The sequence below is a fragment of the Pelophylax lessonae genome (assembly GCF_965119305.1).
Source record: "Pelophylax lessonae genome assembly, chromosome: 9".
Taxonomy (NCBI): domain Eukaryota; kingdom Metazoa; phylum Chordata; class Amphibia; order Anura; family Ranidae; genus Pelophylax; species Pelophylax lessonae.
The window spans coordinates 9,397,443-9,422,107 of NC_138776.1; the positions used below are offsets into that span (position 1 = coordinate 9,397,443).

The 24,665-nt window shown below is 48.8% G+C and overlaps 1 protein-coding gene across 2 annotated transcripts in view; it reads left to right on the forward strand.

Annotated features, from left to right (window-relative positions):
- The window catches only part of LOC309564529 (NACHT, LRR and PYD domains-containing protein 12-like), a 579,648-nt gene that overhangs the window by 422,114 nt on the left and 132,869 nt on the right, over nucleotides 1-24,665 (forward strand). For both annotated transcript variants that reach the window (XM_082269162.1, XM_082269163.1), the window contains one exon: nucleotides 14,569-14,733. In XM_082269162.1, the coding sequence (XP_082125288.1) occupies nucleotides 14,569-14,733 (165 nt within the window). The remainder of the gene's footprint in view (nucleotides 1-14,568; nucleotides 14,734-24,665) is intronic.

Here is a 24,665-nt window from a genome sequence, read left to right on the forward strand (position 1 = left end):
CAAACCTGACCACTACCGGACAGCCTGTATCAGACACTACCCTTAAGGACATGCTGTCTATGCTACATTCGTCCATGCAGGCCAACATCCAAGCCTCCATCTCCTATTGCCAAAAGGAATTGCATGGCCTGGGAGACAGGGTACACAATGTAGAGGAGAGGATGGAGGAATTCACAGTGTCCTACAACTCCCTAGTGGACGCTCACACTTCCCATCAGGAAGATATACATCGCATGCAAGCGAAGATAGCAGACCTTGAGGATAGATCGAGGCGTAACAACCTCAAAATAAGGGGGATCCCTGAAACAATCCAACCCAACCAACTGCCCACTTATGTCCGCGATCTGTTTCAGACAGTGGTGCCTGAACTCACCAATGCGGACCTTACTATTGATCGCATCCACCGGCTCCCCAAACCATCATTCCTACCGCAAGACGTCCCTCGGGATGTCCTCATGAGGATACACTATTTTCAGGCTAAAGAGAAGATATTAGACTCGCTCCGGAGGAAAGATCGCCTCCCTGAAAGTGCATCGACCCTCCAGGTCTTGCCTGATTACTCTCAATATACACTCCAATTGAGAAGAAATCTAAATTCCATAACCAAGGCCCTGAGGAACAATAAAATCATATATAAGTGGAAATACCCCGCCAAGCTCTGTGTGACCCATATGGGGTCCACCTCCCAAATCACATCTATGGAACAAGGCCTCCGTCTCCTTAAACAGTGGCACATCCTCCCTGACACCACCGAACAATGACCTAGACACCCAGATCCTCCACTACCACGTATGCAACCTGACTGGCATACGGTGTCTAGGCCTTCCAGATCCAGGTCCTCTCACCGCTCAAAATGATAATGACTTCTATTTCCTTGGCTGGGCGCACTGGCCCTCCCGCCCTCTGTAGCACTTGATATCGTGCTAGCTACCCCACCAGCCGAGTAGCAATGGCTGCCCTTATGGTCCGTCAGGATCGTATCCTTTTTTACCTGTGTTGTTTTTTTCTTGTTTTCTACAATTCTTTTTAAAGCAGGACCCAGTTACGACTTCAGCAACATCCATGGACAGTTGTTTCCATCATCAGCAATATGTTCCGGACTTCCATCCAGTCTTCCTCTGTGCCACTCACCGGACTCCACACGAACACCATTTGAACCATCCTTGATACCCAACTATCGGAGGCTTACGCGTCCTCCCTCCAGGTACCCCTTTGTACTTCCTATGCCAAGTTTCATATGGTATGCTCTCATCCTCAGCGGCGAGCCCGCTTCGAACTCTCTGAACTTCCTCAAACCCTAATATGTCCTTACAGCTATTATCGCTGAATGTTAAGGGGCTGAACCACCCCGTAAAGCGCTTCTCGATGTGGAAGGAAGCAAAGACTCACAAGGCAGACATCCTGGCCATTCAGGAAACCCACTTCAAGCTCGGTTCAGTACCGCGCTGCTCTCATCCAGACTATCCCCATGTGTTTATGGCAAACTCCCCTGAAAAGAAACGAGGAACCCTGCTGGCCGTTAGCAACTCTGTGACCTTCACCTACTCTAGGGTGGTGGAGGATACAGACGGAAGGTTCATTATCTTACACTGCAATATTAATGATTGTGATTATACTATTGTAAACGTGTATGCTCCCAACTGCCACCAGCTCAAATTCCTGCGGAAACTATTCACAAAAGTTCGCAAGCTCACGGTAGGCAAATTGATCATATGTGGGGATTTTAACATCGTAGCAGACCCTGCCTTGGACTCGACCTCCGGTGGCAAAACCTTGTCTACTTCCATGGCAGCTCTCCTACATGTGGAAAATCTGCACGATATATGGAGATACCAGCACGCGGAGGAGAGAGACTATACCTTCTTCTCGGCGTGCCACCTCACTTACTCCAGGATCGACATGTTCCTGGTAGACTCAACGATCCTGCCCTTGGTTTTGCATACATCTATATACCCCATCACGTGGTCAGACCATGCGGCCATACATATGTCCATATCTACATCAGCCCCCCAGTCGTCGCAGTACATTTGGAGATGCAACAATACCATTCTGTCAGACCCCGACTCTCTCAAGCACATCCAAACTCACCTCAGGGAATTCTTCGCAAACAACGCCGCCCCGACCATGGACCCTTTCACGCTCTGGAATGCCCATAAGGCATATGTGAGAGGAATTCTTATTCAACTGGCATCTAGATTAAAAAAGAAACATCAGAAATCGCTTCGAGACACCCTTGAAAACATTAAATCCTTGGAGGAGGCCAATAAACAGCACCCCTCACAATTATTGTCCACCAAACTTTCGACCCTCAGATCGTATCTCCGTAGGCTTCTGCTGGTCAATCACGACAAAATGATGGCGAAACTCCGACTTCAGTATTACTCGGCCCATAACAAGGCAGGCAAGTTTCTGGCCTCCAGGCTCAAAGCCAGGAGAGTGAAATCCAAAATAGCGTTCATAACTCACCCTCATACGGGTAAAAAACACACGCACCCCCAACAAATTGCGGACGCTTTCGCCGACTATTATGAATCACTGTACAACCTACGCAAAGACGCAACCACACACAACCCGTCGACGTCGGACATTCTCACCTTCTTGAGACGCATGAACCTCCCCTCTCTCACGCCCGAGGACCTATCATCCCTAAATGCACCATTTACGCCAAAAGAATTATCCCAGACTATTCTAGGTACTCCTTTAAATAAATCCCCAGGCCCTGACGGGTTGACAAATGAATACTACAGGTCATTCCATGATATTCTTTCACCCCACATGTTGTCAGCATTTTCCTCGGCCATTGCCACAGGCGCCTTCCCAGAGGAGATGCTCCAGGCAAACATAATAACCCTCCCTAAACCAGGCAAACCCCCTACAGCACCAGCGAACTTTAGACCCATATCCCTGTTAAACAACGACGCCAAATTGTATGCAAAAATCCTAGCCAACCGCCTAGCGCACCTTTTACCGAAGCTATTGGGAGGTGACCAAATGGGATTTGTCCGGGGACGGCAAGCCCCGGATGCGACCAGAAGGGTAATAAACCTAATGCACCACGCTGAGAGCTCCAGAACGCCTTCTCTGCTTCTTTCCATAGACGCAGAGAAGGCGTTCGACCGCATACACTGGGGATACATGGAATCGGTTTTGCGCAAGTTCGGATTTTCGGGTCCGATACTGTCGGCCATAATGGCTTTATATTCCTCCCCATCTGCTAAGGTGCTCTCCGCTGGCATGCTTTCTAAACCCTTTCGCATTACAAACGGTACGCGTCAGGGCTGCCCCCTGTCGCCCCTCATCTTTAACTTGCTAATAGAGCCACTGGCTGAATTACTTCGCACCTCCCCCATGGTATCGGGCTTTAAATTTGGATCCTCCAAGCACGTCATCACTCTATTTGCTGACAATGTCATTTTAAGCCTATCGAACCCTATAGTGTCCCTCCCAGCAGCCCATAAAATTCTTCAAGACTTTAGCAAGGTGTCCTTCTATAAAGTGAATTTTGGCAAATCCGAAATCTTAGGCATGAATATACCAGACAACACCCGAAAACATCTCCAAACAATACTCCCATACGCTTGGTCATCTGACTCGCTGAAATACTTGGGGATCCAGCTGGCATTCCCCACATCCAAATTGCTACACTCCAACATGAAGTCCCTACTGTCCACCCTAACAGCAGATACCAATGGTATCAAGTCGACCGAAATCTCCTGGGCGGGACGTATAGCGGCATTCAAAATGCTTTGTCTACCAAAAATACTATACATATTCCGCACCCTTCCGATACATGTCACCAGCGCATACCTCACTTCCATGTCCAAAATACTTTGCACATTTGTATGGCAGCGAAAGAGAGCCAGATGTTCTCAATCGCATATGATTCGTCACAAAAAGGCGGGTGGGCTAGGGCTACCAGACATAACGGATTACTACCACGCAACAAGACTGACCCCCATCCAACACTGGTTCTCCAATACACGTAGCCTCCCCTGGCTGCCAATAGAAGCGGCATCGACGCGAACGTCGGATCTCGGTTTACTACTTCTAGCTGACGCATGGAAACCCCTAGATATGAGATCATTGCCAATCACGTCTCGTGCGACGCTGCACTCCTGGCGAGCTCTCATCGCACGGAAGCCCACACATCCGACAGATGTGTTGATCCCAATACCTCTCACAGTATTCACTGTTCTTCTTCCGTTCACAAAAACCACCATGCTCACGGCTGCTGGGATACAGTCGGTATCTCAACTATACCAACAGGATTCACTCAAGTCCTTTCAAGACCTACACACAGAATTTAATCTACCCAACAATGCCATGTTTGCCCATAACACCATAATTAGCTTTTTACGCAAATATCCCTTGCCCAAGTTGTGGCTACCTGTCACCCTATGGCAATTCCTCACGAACGTAAAGTCCCCAGTAAAAGGCATATCCCTCATATACAACCTTATAGGACACAAGACCGCCTTTCATAAAACGACACACATGGTTAAGTGGGAGAGTGAGCTTCAGACACCCTATTCCGATTACCAGTGGAAAACGGCGATCCACACCTCCTTCATGGCCTCCAGATGCATAAACCACTGGGAACAAATGCAAAAACTTCTGACCAGATGGTACCTCACACCTTATCGCCTGTCTAAATTTTTTAGTTCTCAGAGCCCGCTATGCTGGCGAAACTGTGACCAAATAGGTACTATTTCTCATATTTTCTGGAAGTGCAAGAGCATAACCAGCTTTTGGAGGAGGGTGTTTGAGGTTCTTTCGACCACCACGGGCATACTCACCCAACCAACCATGGCCATGGCAATACTGAACTTAGGAATACACAACATACCCTTACACATGAGAACGGTATGCTTCCACATCCTGGTAGCAGCCAGGACACTGATAGCCAAACACTGGAAGCAGACCATATCCCCATCTCACCTGGAAGTCATTAGAATGGTTAATCTCCAATACTCTATGGAGAAGGCTTACGCTTACTCGACTCATAATGGATCCAAATTCCACTCTACTTGGCACATTTGGACTACCAGCAAATACTTCACCCCCGTCCCTTGATGGGGGTTGGGCCACCGTTAACACAAACACAAACACTAGTGAAATGACTGGAACAGTTTTTGGTTGTTAACGTTTACTTTTGAGATGTTATTCTTTCTTTATTTTATTTCTCTTTGATGATTGAGTTCTGCAATTCTACCTCTATATGTTTTGTTGGAAACATTGTACATGAGACAATGAATAATTTAACAAATTTTGCTGTAATGTTTGAAAATTAATAAAAATCTATTGCAAGTAAACATGCATGTCTGGGCCTTGCTTGTGGGGACAAACCTTTTGGTAAGTGACCTGTTTTCTCACCGGTGTGGTGGAGGATGATTGAAGTTGCTGCAAAGAGGTGGCAGCTGATCAGCATTGATATAAACCATCTGGATGAATCTTTGGGAATTATTATTTCTGTTACTGCACAAGTCACTGTATGGTGATTGGAGATGGAAGTAGTGGTGAATGGGTTGTAGGAAATCCACTTTTTCACATTTATGAACTTTCTCTCGATGTTTGCAATATTATAAGATAACTTTGTTGCTCTTCATGTTTATCTATATTTGTACATTATATGTTATATAGATTGATGTAGCTGTGAATAGGTTGCAGGAGATCTGCCCTTGCTCACATGTATGAAATGTTTGTAGTGAATGTAATTGTTATATTTGATGAGTATTGGTGGAGTTCGCACTTCTAGTATAATATGGAAGACTGCAGCACTAGTATATAACATTCACAACTGGGCGGAGCCAGCGGCCGGCATGTGAGGACGTTCTGAGTGAGAGCTCCGCTGACTGCCTGTGATCCTGTACTCATCCTGCCCGCAAACTCCGTTTTTTTCTTCTGTTGCCTGCTCGGGGGAACCCCTGGACCTGGAAGGACAGTGTTGGAGATGGTCAAATACGGTAAAGCGGCTCCGGTGCCGCCCGGGGACAGACTGGCGCGCTTTGCCTGGGGATCCCAAGATGGCGCCGGTCGCCTGGCGGAGGAGGTGCCGAGGGAGCGGGCTGGTGCGGACGTTGTGGGGGATATCTGGGATGATCCTGAGGCGCCTGAGCCCGCTCCCAGGCCTCCTGGGAAGGGGCATAGACAGAGGGGGAGATCGTTGGATCGGCTGGTGAAGCCGGTCTGTGCTGACAGCGCTGGCTCTCATCCCTCAGCCTCTGGGGAACCGTCCCTGTCCCAAATTATGGAGGCCATACAATTCTGTCGCTCTTCATTGACTGACCAAATCGATGGGCTTAAGATGGAGTTCTCTTTTTTGAAGCATGATCTGGCCAAAGTGAAGGACAGGACGCGTGCAGCGGACAGGAGGATTCAGGATGTGGAGACTGTGGTCCGCCCTATGGAGACAACGGTGCAGGTGTCTAAGCAGATAGTGGCTGAACATACGCTGAAGTTGGCGGATATGGAGGATCGCATGCGCCGCAATAACCTCAGGTTTGTGGGGTTTCCCGAGGGTTCGGAGGCCGGGCACCCGGAGGACTTTCTAGAGGGCTGGCTGAAAGCCAACATGGATGCTGCCACCTTCACTAGGCTGTTTGCTATTGAATGGGCCCATAGGATTCCCTCCAAGGCACCGCCAAGGGGGGCCATACCTCGCCCTATGATCGCAAAGTTGGTGCATTTCAGGGACAGGGAGAACATTCTGCGGGTGGCCCGTACAGGCCCTGCATTGGAGTTTAATGGATATCGTGTTTCAATTTATCCTGACTTTTCGGCAACAACGCAGAAGCAGAGAGCCAGCTATCAACCTGTGAAACGGCGTCTCCGAGAACTTAATTTGGGGTACAGTATGCTGTACCCGGCCAAGCTGCGGGTGGTGGATGGGGGCAAGGCCCACTTCTTCAATAATCCGACGGAGGCGTCTGCGTGGCTTGATGCGAGGGGCCCTGGAGCCCGGCGTGGGTCCCCTGGGAGATCCTGAGTGTGGCTTGACCTGCCTACTGCTGTACCATGATTCTGCTCGGCTGGAGTTTGTGTGACTGTGAATGGAGTTTTTTTTTACAGGTGGTTGGAGGGACTCTTTTTTCTCCTGGTTTTTTTTTCCCTTTTTTTTTCCTTCTGTTTTTTTCTGCTCCCTTTTTTTTTTCTCTGGCCTCAAGGACCTTTTTTTTTGAACACTTGGCTCGCTGCTGAACTGTGTAGGGGGGGGGGGTTTTGGTTTTTTTTTTCTTTGGTAAACCTAAGGACTGTGGACCTGATGTTGTGGGGGGGCTGGTCCGAGTGATCTTGGGGAGGGGGGAGGGGTGGTATTGCACTTCTGAGGTAGAGACTCTGGTGTTTTTTCTAGTTTTGTGTTTTGGGAATGAAGCACTTGGCGGGTTTGGGGCTGGGTGCAGGGAGGGGGGTGGGGAGGGAGTGGGATGGGGCTCTTGTTTTTTCCATTTCAGGTGACTGGGGGAACTCGGATGGGACTCTGCCATGTGGGGGGACCTGTATTTACTGTGATCTGGTGATATGGGAATGTCTGCTGCTTGATGGAGGAGAGGATCCTGGAGTTGGGGCTGAGTGGGAGGGCCCTGGAGGATGTGGTGGGAGGAGTGTTCTGCTGTCTGGAAATGCACATGATGGCTGAGCGTCTGAAAGTGGTGTCCTGGAATGTCCGGGGCTTGAACTCGAAATTTAAACGTTCATTGATTTTTGATTATCTTAAGGCGCATAAGCCGCATCTGATTCTGTTGCAGGAAACTCATCTACAAGGCTCCAGGATCCTCTCCTTGAAGAGGGCGCATATTGCTAGCATGTATCATTCAACGTACTCCTCTTATGCGAGAGGGGTCTCTATTTTGGTAACGAAAGCAATGCCTATCACGATACAAATGGTTAAAACTGATGTGTTTGGGAGGTATGTGATCCTGGTCATCAAGGTGTGCCTACAAATACTGACAGTTGTAAATGTTTATGTGCCTCCTCCATTCTCCTTGGCCCTGATGGATGTGATTTTCAAGGCAACCATGGAGGTGGCGGAGGGACAAGTGTACATTATGGGGGATTTTAATGCTGTCTCTGACCCGGAGCTTGACAGGCTGAGGGGTAAGGCCGGTTCTCCGGCTCCTTTGGCGAGGTGGTTGGCCTCTTCTGGTTTTCGGGATGTTTGGAGACACACTCACCCGTTGGCCCGGGAGTTTTCGTGCTACTCGGAGACATATAAGTCACTGTCTCGGGTGGACACCGTCCTCGCCGGGGAGGCGGGATTGGGTCTGGTGGACTCGGTGGAATATTTGCCGAGAGTCCACTCGGATCACTCTCCCCTGGCTCTCACTCTTCGGGTGGGGTTTAGGGAGGGGGTACGTCAGTGGAGGATGGAGGCCAGTTGGTTACAGGAGGAATATATTAAGATTGCTTGTTCACGGGCCATAGCCAACTACTGGGTGGAGAACGGGGAGTATGGGGAACCTCAGCTTCAATGGGAGGCCTTTAAGGCTACCTTGAGGGGGGTTTTCATGACCGAATTGAAAAGCTTTAGGAGACAACTGGCCTCTACTAGGGCGGAAAAGGAGCTGGTGGTTTCTAGGACTGAGATGGACTATGTGGGTGCTCCGGACCCGGAGGGGTTGCTTAGTTGGAGACAGGCGACCAGAGACCTACAGATGTTCCTGACTGACCAGACGACCAAAACTATGTTGGCCCAGCGGCGGAGGGTGTTTGAGTTTGGGGACAAGAATGGGCGGATGTTGGCCTTTCTGGCTCGCTCGGAGCATGCGCCGGTGCATGTTGGCTGTGTGCTGGGCGAACAGGGTAGGGAAGTTAGGGATACTGCTGGGATACTTCGAGAATTTACTCGCTACTATGAGGACCTATATAAATCGGGTCTGGCCCGGGACCGGGCGGAGCTCGATGACTATCTGCAGGGTGTGGAGTTCCCGCAGTTGTCGGCTGAGGAGGTCAGTTTCCTGGATAAGGGACTTACTGTGGGGGAGGTGGGAAGGGCCATTGCGTCCTTCTCCCCCCGGAAGTCCCCTGGTCTGGATGGGATGCCGTCGGAATGGTATCACACCTTTAGGGAGGAGTTGTCGCCCCGTTTGCTGCACTTGTACGATTCTGCGCGGACAGGGGGGGTTCTGCCTCTTTCTATGAGAGAGGCATTGGTGGTGCTTATCCCGAAACCGGGGAAGGACCCGAGAGATTGTGGGGCGTACAGACCAATCTCGTTGATTAATGTTGACACCAAAATTTTGGCCAAAGTTCTAGCTATGAGGCTGCAGACGGTTATCCTGAAATTGATTAGGGCGGATCAGACGGGCTTTATGCCGGGGCGGTGTGCGCAGATGAATGTGCGGCGTCTTTTTGTCAATCTTCAGGCTCAACATGACGTGTGCGGGGAACGGGTGGTGGCCTCTTTGGACACTCAGAAGGCCTTCGACTCGGTGGAGTGGCCGTATCTATTCCGGGTGCTGGAGGCGTACGGCTTCGGCCCGGTTTTTCGCTCCTGGGTTCAATTGCTGTATACAGAGCCTCTGATGAGGGTTAGGGTTAATGGACAGATCTCTGAGCCCTTCCGGATGCATAGGGGGACCAGACAGGGATGTCCTTTGTCACCCCTGCTCTTCGCCCTGGCTATGGAACCTCTGGCGATGAGATTGCGGGAGAGTGTGGTTTTCAGAGGGTTGAGGGTGGGCTCTATGGAGGAACGGGTCTCATTATATGCGGACGATATGCTGTTGTACTTGCAGGATCCGGGACCTTCCTTGACCTATGCCATCAGTGTGATTCGGGAGTTTGGGGAGTACTCTGGGTTCTGTATCAATTGGGCCAAGTCATCTCTCTTTCCACTGGACGAGGGGGTTGTGGCTCCGGCTGGGTGCCCGATCCCCCTGTCCAGTACCTTTAAATATCTGGGAATCGTGTTTCAGATGCCGATATCTGGGTTTTTGGAGACCAATCTTGCTCCTATTGTGAAGGCCTTTCGGGAAAGGGTGGAACGGTGGCGGTCCCTCCCCCTCTCGCTGCTGGGCAGAGTAAATCTTTTTAAGATGATTTTTTTGCCCAAATTCTTATACATCCTGTCGAATTCTCCGGTCTATGTTCCGAGGAAGGTTTTCCGGAGGATCGACGCAATCCTTACCACCCTGCTGTGGGGTAGTAGACCCTCTAGGGTGGCTTTGTCGGTGCTCAAGTGCCCGGTAGCGAGGGGGGGATTGGCGGTGCCGGACTTGCGGTCCTATTACTTTGCAGCACAATTGGTCTTTCTGCATTGGCGGTTTTCTCCGCAGGTGCCTAACGCGACGGTAGAGGTGGAGGCGGCACTTGCCTCCTCATTTGAATCGCTGATCAATGTTTTGTACAGGGGGGGGGGCCCTGGGCGGAATTTGGGGTCGGTGATGGGGTTGCCTGGGAGGATTTTTCGGATTTGTGCTCGGAAGCTGGGGGATACTCCGTTGGAGTCATCTCCGAATGCTCCGTTGTGGTTCAACCCATCGTTGCGGGAGCTTGCTAGCCTGCAAGATGGGGGACAGTGGGCCAGGTTTGGCCTTAAATATTTGCATCAATTGTTTTCTCAGGGTAAGATGGTGTCATTCATGCAGTTGAGAGACAGCTTTGGGATTCCCGGGACGTGGCGCTTCAGATATCTGCAACTCCAGCATGCGGTGCGGGCGCAGTTCGGGGGGGGGAGGTGGTCTTGGCTAACCCCTCTCTTGAGACTGTGCTGCTGGATCCGGAGCCTTTGAAACGGATCTCTAGATTCTATGGGGCGCTGGGTCCTGGGGGTCCTGGGGTGGTAGATAGGGCCAGAGTTAGATGGCTAGCTTTTATACCGGAATTGACGGAGGAACGCTGGGAGGAGGTTTTGGAGACGTACCTTGGTACGGTTATCTCGTCTACTGATAAGATGATCCAATTGCGATATCTTCATCAGACATATTACACTCCGGCCCGCCTGTTTTCCATGCGCAAGAGGGATTCTGCTGTGTGCCATAAATGTTCAGGGGGTAGGGGGTCCCTTTTGCACATGGTGTGGGATTGTCCTAAGGTGAGACCCTTGTGGTCTCAAATTACGAAGTTTATGGAGGAGAACTTTGGACTCCCGAATATTTGCTCGCCCCTGGTGTGCCTTCTGGGGGTAATAGAGGTGGAGGGACTGGATATGGCCACTAAGTTATTTATCCGCATCCTTTTCTTTTGTGCGCGGAAGTTAATCGCCAGGAGGTGGATCTATACTGAGGTGTTGTCCCTAGACATGTGGAAGAGGGTGGTGAATGTGGACATTGTGCTATATAAGATGACTTATGAGGCTAGGGGGTCCCCTAAGAAATTTAGGAAAGTTTGGTACCGCTGGGTGGACTCCGATGCTACTTTGGTGGCTATGCCTTCTGACCGACTTTGAGGACAGTGGACCTGTACTGGGGGGGGTTGGGGGCTCTGGACACTCCTCAGGCGTGGGTTTCTTAGACGACTGCGGGCCCGGCTAGGTCGGGAATGTTATTGTAGAGAGGTTCTCTGGGGGGGTCACTTGAAGGGGGGGGGGGAGATGGGCGGAGTTCTGCTCGTTTGGTCGCCCGCTGGTTCTTCCTCGGGGGGATCAGTGAGGTGACTGGGGTGTTGGTTCTGTTTGGGGGGCAAGGGCAAGTTTTTTTTTTTTTTTATTAGGTAGTGTGTTTCAAATAAAAATGGGGTCCGGCTACTCGCTCGGTCCGTGGGATATTGAAGTTTATAAATCCAGGGGATAATCTTTTGTTTTTCTACTGTTCCTGACTGTATTGCCATGTGCCCCTTGGAGAATGCTGAGTGATGGTTATAATGTTTCATTGTGTTGTACTGTTGTGGACTGTGTGTTTATGCTGGACTTCAATAAAAATCTTTTTAAAAAAAAAAGTATATAACATTCACACTATATAAATGTGATAATATAACAATAAAAGTGAGACTCCCCAACACAAAACTCCCTATAAGTGTATATATAACAATGGTATGGAGAATATTTCACTGATAACTAATGAAGAGAATTTATAATCAGCAGATATAAAATTAGTGCAGCATTATTAGTATGAATTTTCAAAAAAAGTCCAAATAAAGAACGGTAATAATAAAATCTTCTCCACACCATAAGATCAAATCCTCCACCACGATGTTCAAAGGAAATCCCAAAGTACAATGGTGTCACTTTTAGTCAATGAAGTTTCCACAACATGAGTGAGACTTCTGTGACCATCAAAGTGAATCCCCACAACTGAATGGAAGACTTAGCAGAAGGTTGGAGGTGAAAGCCTAGAGGTCAGTGTGAGTGTGTATGGTACAATCCCCATACAGGAATAATGAATGGATCACACTACCTCATCCACTTCTCATCTCACATTTACTAATTGGGATCCACAAAAAGAGAAATCTCCAATAGTGATGTAGCGCCACTCCCATGGGAGGGGCTGTGTGGGGGTTCCCCTGGGTTACCATTAGCAACAGTAGAACAATCTGGCATGTTTCCAAGTGTTTTTACATCAGACAAGGATCAGTCCAGTTTCTTTGGTCTTTAGGTTTTATTAGAATCCTGGATAGGAGAAGGGATGAGTGGGACTCTCCAACTGACTAGAACCATACACAATCGGCAGGGACGACTTGAAAAATGCTGGTTAACGCTGAGTAACGCTGAGTAACACTAAGTAACGCTGAGTAACGCTGAGTAACGCTGTGTTGTGCTAGTCATGGCTAGGCCGCTGCTTCACTTTGCCCTTGGCTGTGGAAAGAGTTATGAAGCTTCCTGAGGTAATCCTTTCCTAAGGCAAGCTGTAAGTTAAGGTAGACTGTACTGCTGAACAACTTCAGGGTCCTTCCTGGCTCCCCCTTTATCCCCTAATCTTCAGGGTTTAACTGCTTGACACCCCCTTTACTGTAACACTCTGGGTTAGCTGACTTCTGGATCCCCCTGACATCTCTGGAGTGGTCCCCTCTCTTAGGCAGACCCCTGGGCAGATCTTGAGTACTCACTATACTCTTTTTCCTGACGTCTCCTGCCCAGCAGCTCCACTGGTCAGCACACTGAATCCTCTGCAGCACAGCTCAACCCCTGGTCCCTAGACCTTCCTCCTCCTTGGACTCTGCTCCCGCCAAAAGACACCCTGTCACATGTCCCCTCAGGATTTATTCCCAATCCCAGGATGCATCGCAGCAATGCCCACCCACTGGGACAGTCATAAACCCTGGTGTGCTATTGGCTAGGTTTCCTCCACTGTCCAACCATATCCCTCATTGGATACAGTGGGGAGACTCCCCAGACCCAATAAGTCACACCTGGAAGCATGTGACAGGCTAACTAACAGATCATGCTCTCCTGATAGGCAGAACAGAGCCACATATATATTTTACCTAGCACCCACCTAGGAGGGTGCTACATGTAGAAAATAGATCGTGTTTTATAAAGTGATCTACTATAAATTATCTCCAATAAAGAGAAATTAGTTCCTTGTATGTATTTGTAGCACCCTCCTAGGTAGGTGCTAGTGAGGACATGGCTCGGTTTGGTGGGGGTTGAGTGTAACACCCTCCTAGGTAGGTGCTAGTGAGAGAGTATAGTTTGAGCTCTGTCTGCCTATCAGAGAGCTGCAGGTAAATCTATATTGTTCTCTGCCTACCAGAGAGCAGGATCTGTTAGTGAGGTCTGCTCATTGTGCTCAGCATGCGATTCATTCAGTCTAGAGAGTGTTTCACACTGGTCCAATAGGGAGGCATGTTGGACAGCGGGAGGAAACCTGACGAATGGATGCATAGGCTTTGATACAGTCCTGGTGATTGGCAGAGGGCAGGTTGCCTCAGTGCATTCTGGGATACTGTATAAAAGCCAGGAGCACATGTGCTGCGGGGTCTTTGGTTGAAGAGGGAAGTCCTGGAGGGAGGGGGCGGCTTCCTCCTCTTCTGTAGAGGTGCCATGCAGTCGCAGGAGGTCATCCTGAGGGCCAGAAGAGTGGTGGAGAGGAGCTGAACCCAGAGGTCCAGGAGAGCTGACTGAGAGGGGGAGACCCTGGGACTGCAGTATTGTGAGTACAGGGACTCGTGTCAAGGGGCCTGACCTGAGTGGGGCCACCCCTGCTAGTGGGACAGTCAATGGACGGGTGTCAGCCAAAGAAGTGAGAGAGAATACTAGGGAGAGTGTCCTGAAGATAACTAATTGTTCACCAAGTCATCTTAAAGATAAGAGGCTTAATTCCTATTCACCCGGAGTGGCAGGATGAATTAACAGCCTGGCTGTTCCAAATCTATAGTAAAGCAGAGAAGATCGGAGTCCTCATCACTGGGAATAGTTAAAGTCGGAGTATCCCACTATTTCCTTCTCCTATCCCCATTCTACAATAAACAACCAAACCAACCAAATACCCCTGGACTGATTATTGGAGTGAGCCGAGGAGAAGGAAGGAATTGTCCTGGATTATGGCCGTGTGCTGGGAACCGGGGGAGGGGAATCCACAGAGTGAATAGCAAGCAGTCCTTGCGGGGGCAGTGCTACATAGAGAATAGTTCCATTCATTCCTGGGGGAGAAATTCATTTTCTTCTGGTAACATTCTTCTCTTCTTCTACAGATTGTACTATACTCACCTGACAGACAGTTCCTGCCCCCACCTGGCATCTGGAATAAGAAATAACCAGACACTGAGGACACTGAACCTGTCTGTGAACAATCTGGAGGGTCCTCATTTCAGGGATGTGATGGAAGCTCTGACAACAAGCCGGATAGAGGAATTACAGTGAGTATAACAGGACTGACTGAGACAATAATATTCTGGGACAGTTTTATATCTAAACCACATAAATAATATAGAAATATGAGAATGTCATCAAAATCCATCTTTAGGCTCCATAAATCTCCAATCCTGGACTGTTCTGTCCAAACTCCATAAATCAAATAATAATAATGGAGAAATATTTCCTCTCCTGTTTGTCTCTATATATCACCAATATCAGACACTTCTCTAAAGCTGGATAGAAAACAAAAATAATGAAATATCTGCACTAAAAAACTTTGTGGAAAATGTAATGAATGAAAATCATCGGCCAGCAGGAAGTCTGATATAGAAGTAGAAATAGTAGAATAGAATTCTATGCATAGAGCCCTACACTTAGTGACAAAATGTGTGATGAAACCAATGAGAAATCTGCACCCTACAATGTGTCCCAATACCAACACTTGCTGAAAATGTAAAACATTTAATGTAGATGTGATAACTCCACCAATAGGGATCAAATCTAACAATGAAATCCACTACAAAAATCCACATTCATACATGTGAGCGAGGACAGATCTCCTCCAACCTATTCACAGCAACTTCAATCTACACTCACCGGACACTTTATTAGGTACACCTGTTCAATTGTTTGGTAATACAAATTGCTGATCAGCCAATCACATGACAGCAACTCAATGCATTTAGGCATCTAGACGTGGTGAAGACGACTTACTGAAGTTCAAACCGAGCATCAGAATGGGGAAGAAAGGGAATTTAGGAGACTTTGAACGTGGGATGGTTGTTGGTGGCAGACGGGCTGCTCTGAGTATTTCTGGGATTTTCACACACAACCGTCTCTCGGGATTACAGAGAATGGTGGGGAAAAAGAGAAAATATCCAGTGAGCGGCAGTTGTGTTGAGGGCAGAGGAGAATGGGCAGACTGGTTCCAGATGATAGAAAGGCAACAATAACTCAAATAACCACTCGTTACATCCAAGGTATGCAGAACACCATCTCTGACTGCACAACACATTGAACCTTGAAGCAGATGGGCTACAGCAGCAGAAGACCACACGGGGGGCCATTCCTGTCAGCTAAGAACAGGAAACTGAGGCTACAATTGGCACAGGATCACCAACATTGGACAATAGAAGATTGGAAAAACATTGCCTGGTCTGAGGAGTCTGGATTTCAGCTGCGACATTCAGATGGGAGGATAAGAATTTGGTGCATGGATCCATCCTGCCTTGTATCACTGGTTCAGACTGGTGGTGGGGGTGTAATGGTGAGGGGGGGTAAAGGTGTGGGGGATATTTTCTTGGTACACTTTGAACCCCTTAGTACCAATTGAGCATGGTATACACCCCATGGCCTACCTGAGTATTGTTGCTGACCATGTCCATCCCTTTATGACTACAGTGTCCCCATCTTCTGATGGCTCCTCCCATCTTCTGATGGCTCCTCCCAGCAGGATAATGCACCATGTCACAAAGCTCCAATCATCTCACCACTGGTTTCTTCACCATGACAATGAGGTCACTGTCCTCCAATGGCCTCCACACTCCCCACATCTCATCCAATAGAGCACCTTTGGGATGTGGTGGAACGGGAGATTGGCATCATGGATGTGCAGCCGACAAATCTGCAGCAAATGTGTGATGTTATCATGTCACTATGGAGGAAAATCTCTGAGGAAAGTTTCCCGCACCTTGTTGTATCTATTCCACCAAGAATGAAGGCAAAAGGGGGTCCAACCCGCTACTAGCAAGGTGCACCTAATAAAGTGTCTGGTGAGTGTATATAATATATAATGTGCAAAATACATAAACATGAAGAGCAACAAAGTTATCTTATAATATTGCAAACATCAAGAGAAAGTTCATAAATGTGAAAAGTGGATTTCCTACAACCCATTCACCACTACTTCCATCTCCAATCACCATACAGTGACTTGTGCAGTAACAGAAATAATAATTCCCAAAGATTCATCCAGAAGGTTTAAATCAATGCTCATCAGCTGCCTCCTCTTTGCAGCAACTTCAATCATCCTCCACCACACCAGTGAGCAAACAGGTCACTTACCAAAAGGTTTGTCCCCACAAGCAAGGCCCAGACATGCATGTTTATATCCTTCCAGCAGCGCCACTCCGCTCAAGCCGGCTTCCAATGAGAACAGACTGTGCCCCGGAATGTCACCCCTACAGGTAGGATCTCCAATATCACCCGAGGTATCCAGACAATGGCCGCAATCACATCACATAGAAAAGAAAAAGCCTCCATAGTACATAATCCTTAAATATATATTGAATGACAGATTGTAGACTTCCATCATATACAGGAGTATACACAGAACTCAGAGCACGCACCGCTCCGGACTGCAGCCGTGTGCGATGACATCACTTCCTTCACTCCATCATGAACGGCTGCAGTCCGGAGCGGTGCGTATAAACATGCATGTCTGGGCCATTACTTGTGGGGACAAACCTTTTGGTAAGTGACCTGTTTGCTTACTGGTGTGGTGGAGGATGATTGAAGTTGCTGCAAAGAGGTGGCAGCTGATCAGCATTGATATAAACCTTCTGGATGAATCTTTGGGAATTATTATTTCTGTTACTGCACAAGTCACTGTATGGTGACTGGAGATGGAAGTAGTGGTGAATGGGTTGTAGGAAATCCACTTTTTCACATTTATGAACTTTCTCTTGATGTTTCCATTTTTTAGAGATAACTTTGTTGTTCTTCATGTTTATCTATATTTGTACATTATATGTTATATAGATTGAAGTAGCTGTGAATAGGTTGCAGGAGATCTGCCCTTGCTCTCATGTATGAAATGTTTGTAGTGAATGTAATTGTTATATTTGATGAGTATTGGTGGAGTTCGCACTTCTAGTATAATATGGAAGACTGCAGCACTAGTATATAACATTCACACTATATAAATGTGATAATATAACAATAAAAGTGAGACTCCCCAACACAAAACTCATAAGATCAAATCCTCCACCATGAAATCCCAAAGTACAATGGTGTCACTTTTAGTCAATGAAGTTTCCACAACATGAGTGAGACTTCTGTGACCATCAAAGTGAATCCCCACAACTGAATGGAAGACTTAGCAGAAGGTTGGAGGTGAAAGCCTAGAGGTCAGTGTGAGTGTGTATGGTACAATCCCCATACAGGAATAATGAATGGATCACACCACCTCATCCACTTCTCATCTCACATTTACTAATTGGGATCCACAGAAAGAGAAATCTCCAATAGTGATGTAGCGCCACTCCCATGGGAGGGGCTGTGTGGGGGTTCCCCTGGGTTACCATTAGCAACAGTAGAACAATCTGGCATGTTTCCAAGTGTTTTTATATCAGACAAGGATCAGTCCAGTTTCTTTGGTTTTTAGGTTTTATTAGGAACCTGGATAGGAGAAGGGATGAGTGGGACACTCCAACTGACTAGAACCATGCACAATCGGCAGGTTAACGCTGAAAAATGCTGGTTAACGCTGAGTAACGCTGTGTTGTGCTAGTCATGGCTAGGCCTCTGCTTCACTTTGCCCTTGGCTGTGGAAAGAGTTATGAAGCTTCCTGAGGTAATCCTTTCCTAAGTCAAGCTGTAAGTTAAGGTAGACTGTACTGCTGAACAACTTCAGGGCCCTTCCTGGCGCCCCCTTTATCCCCTAATCTTCAGGGCTTAACTGCTTGGCACCCCCTTTACTGTAACACTCTGGGTTAGCTGACTTCTGGATCCCCCTGACATCTCTGGAGTGGTCCCCTCTCTTAGGCAGACCCCCGGGCAGATCCTTGAGTACTCACTATACTGTTTTTCCTGACGTCTCCTGCCCAGCAGCTCCACTGGTCAGCACACTGGATCCTCTGCAGCACAGATCAACCCCTGGTCCCTAGACCTTCCTCACTTCAGCAGGAGAGACAGCCGTCCACCTCCTCCTGGGACTCTGCTCCCACCAAAAGACACCCTGTCACATGTCCCCTCTGGATTTATTCCCAATCCCAAGATGCATCGCAGCAATGCCCACCCACTGGGACAGTCATAAACCCTGGTGTGCTATTGGCTAGGTTTCCTCCACTATCCAACCATATCCCTCATTGGATACAGTGGGGAGACTCCCCAGACCATATAAGTCACACCTGGAAGCATGTGACAGGCTAACTAACAGATCAGGCTCTCCTGATAAGCAGAACAGAGCCACATATATATTTTACCTAACACCTACCTAGGAGGGTGCTACATGTAGACAATAGATTGTGTTTTATAAAGTTATCTACTATAAATTATCTCCAATAAAGAGAAATGAGTTCCTTGTATGTATTTGTTGCACCCTCCTAGGTAGGTGCCAGTAAGGACATGGCTCGGTTTGGCGGGGGGTGAGTGTAACACCCTCCTAGGTAGGTAGTGAGAGAGTATAGTTTGAGCTCTGTCTGCCTATCAGAGGGGCTGCAGGTAAATCTATATTGTTCTCTGCCTACCAGAGAGCAGGATCTGTTAGTGAGGTCTGCTCAATGTGCTCAGCATGCGCTTCATTCAGTCTAGAGCAGGGGTACTCAAATGTAAACTTGAAAGGTCCACTTACAAATTTTCCATTCAGTCCGAGGTCCGGATATGTGACCGTCAAATTCCAAATACAGAACGCCAACAACAAAAAAAGGCATTCCCCAAAACTTGCCCCCATCCAATGCAGAGTGACCATTGTGTGTGCCCCCATGAATGCAGAGTGACCATTGTGCGTGTCCCCATGAATGCAGAGTGACCATTGTGCGTGTCCCCATGAATGCAGAGTGACCATTGTGCGTGTCCCCATTAATGCAGAGTGACCATTGTGCGTGTCCCCATGAATGCAGAGTGACCATTGTGCGTGTCCCCATGAATGCAGAGTGACCATTGTGTGTGTCCCCATGAATGCAGAGTGACCATTGTGTGTGTCCCCATGAATGCAGAGTGACCATTGTGTGTGTCCCCATGAATGCAGAGTGATCATTGTGCGTGTCCCCATGAATGCAGAGTGACCATTGTGTGTGTCCCCATGAATGCAGAGTGACCATTGTGCGTGTCCCCATTAATGCAGAGTGACCATTGTGCGTGTCCCCATGAATGCAGAGTGACCATTGTGCGTGTCCCCATTAATGCAGAGTGACCATTGTGCTTGTGACCATTGTGCGTGTCCCCATGAATGCAGAGTGACCATTGTGCGTGTCCCCATGAATGCAGAATGACCATTGTGTGTGTCCCCATGAATGCCGAGTGACCATGTGCGTGTCCCCATTAATGAAGAGTGACCTGTGACATAAGCGGGGGGGGGGCAGAATGGAGAGGATCGGAGTGGCTGTGTGTTACACTGGCAGCGCCGCATGATTACAAAAAGCCGAGTTATTCTGCTTACCAGCGGAGAGGATGTCATTCGAAATCCCGCCTCCTGGACCGGCTCCTATGATAGACGTCACCAGTGTTCTGTCTATCATAGGTAAGAGCCGACCCAGGAGGCGGGACTTTGTAGGACATCCTCTCCGCTGGTAAGCAGAAGAACTCGGCTTTTTGTAATCATGTGGCGCTGCCAGTGTAACACACAGCCACTCCGATCCTCTCCATTCTGACCCCCGCTGATAACAGAAGGAAGGAGACCACTTCGGCGGTCCAGATTAAAGTCCGTGTGGGTCCGGAGGCGGCCCGGAGTCCGCCTATTGAGGACCCCGGGTTTAGAGAGTGTTTCACACTGGTGCAATAGGGAGGCATGTTGGACAGTGGGAGGAAACCTGACGAATGGATGCATAGGCTTTGATACAGTCCTGGTGATTGGCAGAAGGCAGGTTGCCTCAGTGCATTCTGGTATACTGTATAAAAGCCAGGAGCACATGTGCTGTGGGGTCTTTGGTTGGAGAGGGAAGTCCTGAAGGGAGGTGGCGGCTTCCGGCTTCCTCCTCCTCTGTAGAGGTGCCATGCAGTCGCAGGAGGTCATCCTGAGGGCCAGAAAAGTGGTGGAGAGGAGCTGAACCCAGAGGTCCAGGAGAGCTGACTGAGAGGGGGAGACCCTGGGACTGCAGTATTGTGAGTACAGGGACTCGTGTCAAGGGGCCTGACCTGAGGGGGGCCACCCCTGCTAGTAGGACAGTCAATGGACGGGTGTCAGCCGAACAAGAGAGAGAGGATACTAGGGAGAGTGTCCTGAAGATAACTAGTTGTTCACCAAGTCATCTTTTTTTTTTTTTTTTTTTTTTATTTAAAATTTTCAAGTTTAACAAAACATATGACAGGGATTTGCAGATACAAGGCAGAGAAAAAAACAACATCACATAGGGGGAACTGGGGGCTGCCTGCCCACTCATTGCGAGCAGGAGGAGGGAAATCAAGGTCAGGGAGGGGCCCAGAATCCATGTCCTAGATTTGAGCAGAGGGGGGCTAAGAAGGGGTTGCATCTGTGGGAGGGTCATGAATCTGAAAGGTGAAGGCATCAGGGGGGGAGTCCAGAGCATTGGAGATACAGTATGGTTGCTGAAGATGTTCCATTTGGCGTTGAAGGCATCGGCCGCAGAGGGGGCCGAAAAGTCTGTGTTGAGGCGGTCAATGGAGTGAAGTGTGGTTAGCTCTGACCGTAGCATGGATATGCGAGGGGGGGAGGTTGCTATCCATTGTTTCAAAATCAAATGCCTGGCGATGAGCAAGGTGGTCAGGATCCAAAGACAAGATGGTTCGGCTGAGGTTCTTGACCATTTCTGTAGACGCTTGTCCCAGTATCCGAAGAGCAATAGAAGAGGGTCTTTTGGTGCTGATAGTTTGGTTACCGTTGCTATGAATGCTAGTACCTGGTCCCAGAACGCTGATATCAGTGCACAGTCACAAAATTTGTGGAAGAGAGAGGGTCGCTCAGCAAGGCAAAGAGGACATTTATGAGCATCCGGAATTGACTTGTCCGATAGGAAAGGGACATGCGCCCTATGGAATATTTTAAGTCGTGTTTCCTTCCATGTAGAGTTAGGGGTGAGTCTGAGAGTGGTCCGAAGACCGCTAATCATCTTGGGTAACGTGTCCTCACCCGGGAAGTCCTTAAGCCAGTTCGATGCTGAAGAAGTAAAGGAGGCAGGTGGGCAGTGTTGAATGAGTGGTTTGTAGATATCCAAGATGGTGTACTTGCCAGAGTCCAGTAGGGTGTCGATGAGAGAGAGCTTGAACCCGCTGTCGGGCTCGGTTAACGTGCCACGAATAAAGTGTCGGCATTGTGTCAGGTAGAAAGAATCTGAAGGTGGCAAATTGTGTTTCTCCGAGATTTCAGCGGATGACAGCAGGAGTCCAGTTTGTGGATTGCAGAGTTGGATGAAGTTGACCAGTCCCTTTGATTCCCATCCTTTATAGACCGCATGTTCCAAGCCGGGGGGAAAAGCAGGGTTACCCCGAATTGGGAGATGTTTGGAGAAGTATAGGGGCAATTTTAAAAGTTTCCTCACTTCCCTCCACGCAATAACCGTATCCCTCAGGAGCAGGTTATGACGTAGTGTGGGTGGAAGTTGGACCCATTTGGCATGGAGGAGTGAGGCTAACGTAAAAGGGCCAGACATCTGGGATTCCAACTCGAAGTTCGAGAATTGTGAAGTCCGAGATATCCAGTCCAATGCCACTCTCAATAAGCATGACAGGTTATACTAGCGTAAGTCAGGAAAATTTATACCCGCGTCTCGCCTGGGGAGGCACAGTTTTTTTGAGGCGATGCGAGGCCTCTTTCCTCGCCAAAGAAACCTGGAGAACGCCCTGGAGAGGTCCTGTACATCTTTATGTTTAATCAATAATGGGAGAGTTTGAAGGAAATACAAAATTCGGGCAAAACTGACCATTTTGATCAGGTGGCATCTACCCAAGAGAGACAGCGGCAGTTCCCTCCAGTTTTCCAGTTCCCCTTTAATTTTGGCAAATAGCGGTGGATAGTTGAGAGTGTAAATAGATGCGGGGGTCCTTCCAATCTTTATGCCAAGAAAGGTAATAGAGTGTGTCGCTATTTTAAAGGGAGAGTCCGATTCCCACTCGCGGGTTGCGCCTGGACCCAGGGGGAGAATCTCGCTCTTCGAGTAATTAATTTTGAGGCCCGAGCATTTCTTGAAGATGTTAAAGGTGGATACAATCGTGGGAATGTCGGCAGAAGGGCATGATGTGAAAAGGAGGACGTCATCTGCAAATAGAGAGATCCTCAGGTCTAGGTGACCCAGTCAGACCCCATGTAGGGGGGCAGGGCCGGAGAGATACCTGGATAGGGGTTCCATGGTCAAATTAAACAGTAGTGGAGACAGTGGGCAGCCTTGGCGCGTACCTTTGAACAGTCTGAAGTCCTCAGTCATAGAACCTCCTACGCAGAGTCTAGCAGTCGGGGATGCGTACATAGACGTAATCAGTCGGACGAACGGGCCTTGGAAACCCATGGTATCCAACACTTTACGCAGCCAGACAAAATTGACATTGTCAAATGCCTTTTCGGCATCTAAAGTGACTATAGCCAGGTCTTGGGTTGGGTGCAACCGAGCTTGTCTCAGTACCAATAACACTTTTCGGATATTCGCCGTGGCCGATCGTCCTTTAGTGAAGCCGGATGGATCAAATGGGGCATGATAAGTGCCAGACGCAAGGCTACAATTTTTGACAGGATTTTCACATCGAGATTGAGTAACGAGATAGGGCGGTAGGATCCCGGCTCTAGTGGGTCTTTACCCTTTTTCGCAAGTAGTTTGATTATAGCCTGATTACCCGTCGGTAGGTAGGGCCCGCCGTCCCAAATGTATGTGTATACCGCCACCAGAGTAGGAACCAGACTCGCTGTGATCGATTTGTAGAATTCCCCTGTGAGGCCGTCTGGACCAGGTGATTTACTCGCCGTGAGATGTTTAATCGTGTGTCCGCGACTTCTTCCGCCGAAATCGGGGCGTTCAACATGTCCAGCTGTGCAGGACTAATGCGAGGGAGTCCCGTGCCCGACAAAAACATATCGCCCGACGCGTCGTCTACGTCTTCCGGACCATATAGCGAAGAGTAAAAGTCTCTCATGATACGCTGCACGCCTTGGGGGGTGGAATCGACCATGCCCGAGGAGTCCCGCAGGGACCCAATATGTGTGGGTGACGGCCGACCCTTGCACATTTTCGCCAACAGTTTGCCAGCCTTGTTGCCGAACTTGTGCAAGGATGCTGCAAGATGGGCCGTGTGGATACGTTCGACTTTATCAGCCCATTCGTCAAAATTCTTTTTAGCTAGGACCCAAGTTTCCTTGGTCGATGGGGTGTCCGCCAGGAGTAAATTGCGCTGTGCCTCACGGAGACGATCGCTCGCCGATTTATAGCCGCTCTTAGCGTGCCGTTTGTATGCCGCCGCATAGGAGATAATACGTCCTCTCAGGAAGGCCTTGCCCGCTTCCCAAAATAAATGGGGGGAGGAGGAGTGATCCGCATTAGAGTCAGAGTACTCCTGCAATGCCCGTTCCAAATACGAATTGAAGTCAGCGTTGTTGGCAAGGAAGGAGGGGAACCGCCATATTAGGGGGACAGCAGGGGAACCGGTAAAGTCAATGGATAAGGAGAGAGGGGAGTGATCCGATATCGCCATGTCGTGGATTACTGCGTCCTGCGCTAGCGAGAGGAGAGAGTCAGAGCAGAACAGATATTCAATTCTCGTGAAAGTTTTGTGGGGGTGGGAGTAAAAGGTATATTCCCGGTCAGTCGGGTGGAAATGTCGCCATACGTCCGTTAGTGATAGAGAGTCCGTGAGCGTGGCTAGGGGTGTGGGGGAACCGCTGCAATGTTCTGGTACCTTTGGGTACCCTAATTACTCTTTCATAAGTGTATGCGCCCCACCATTCTCTTTTGGTAAGGTGCGCATACACCTTTAAGACCGATGCTCTCACTCACATGTGTTCGTTCAAACTACTTTGTGCCTTGATGGTAACCTGTCTTGAAGCTCTCATGCT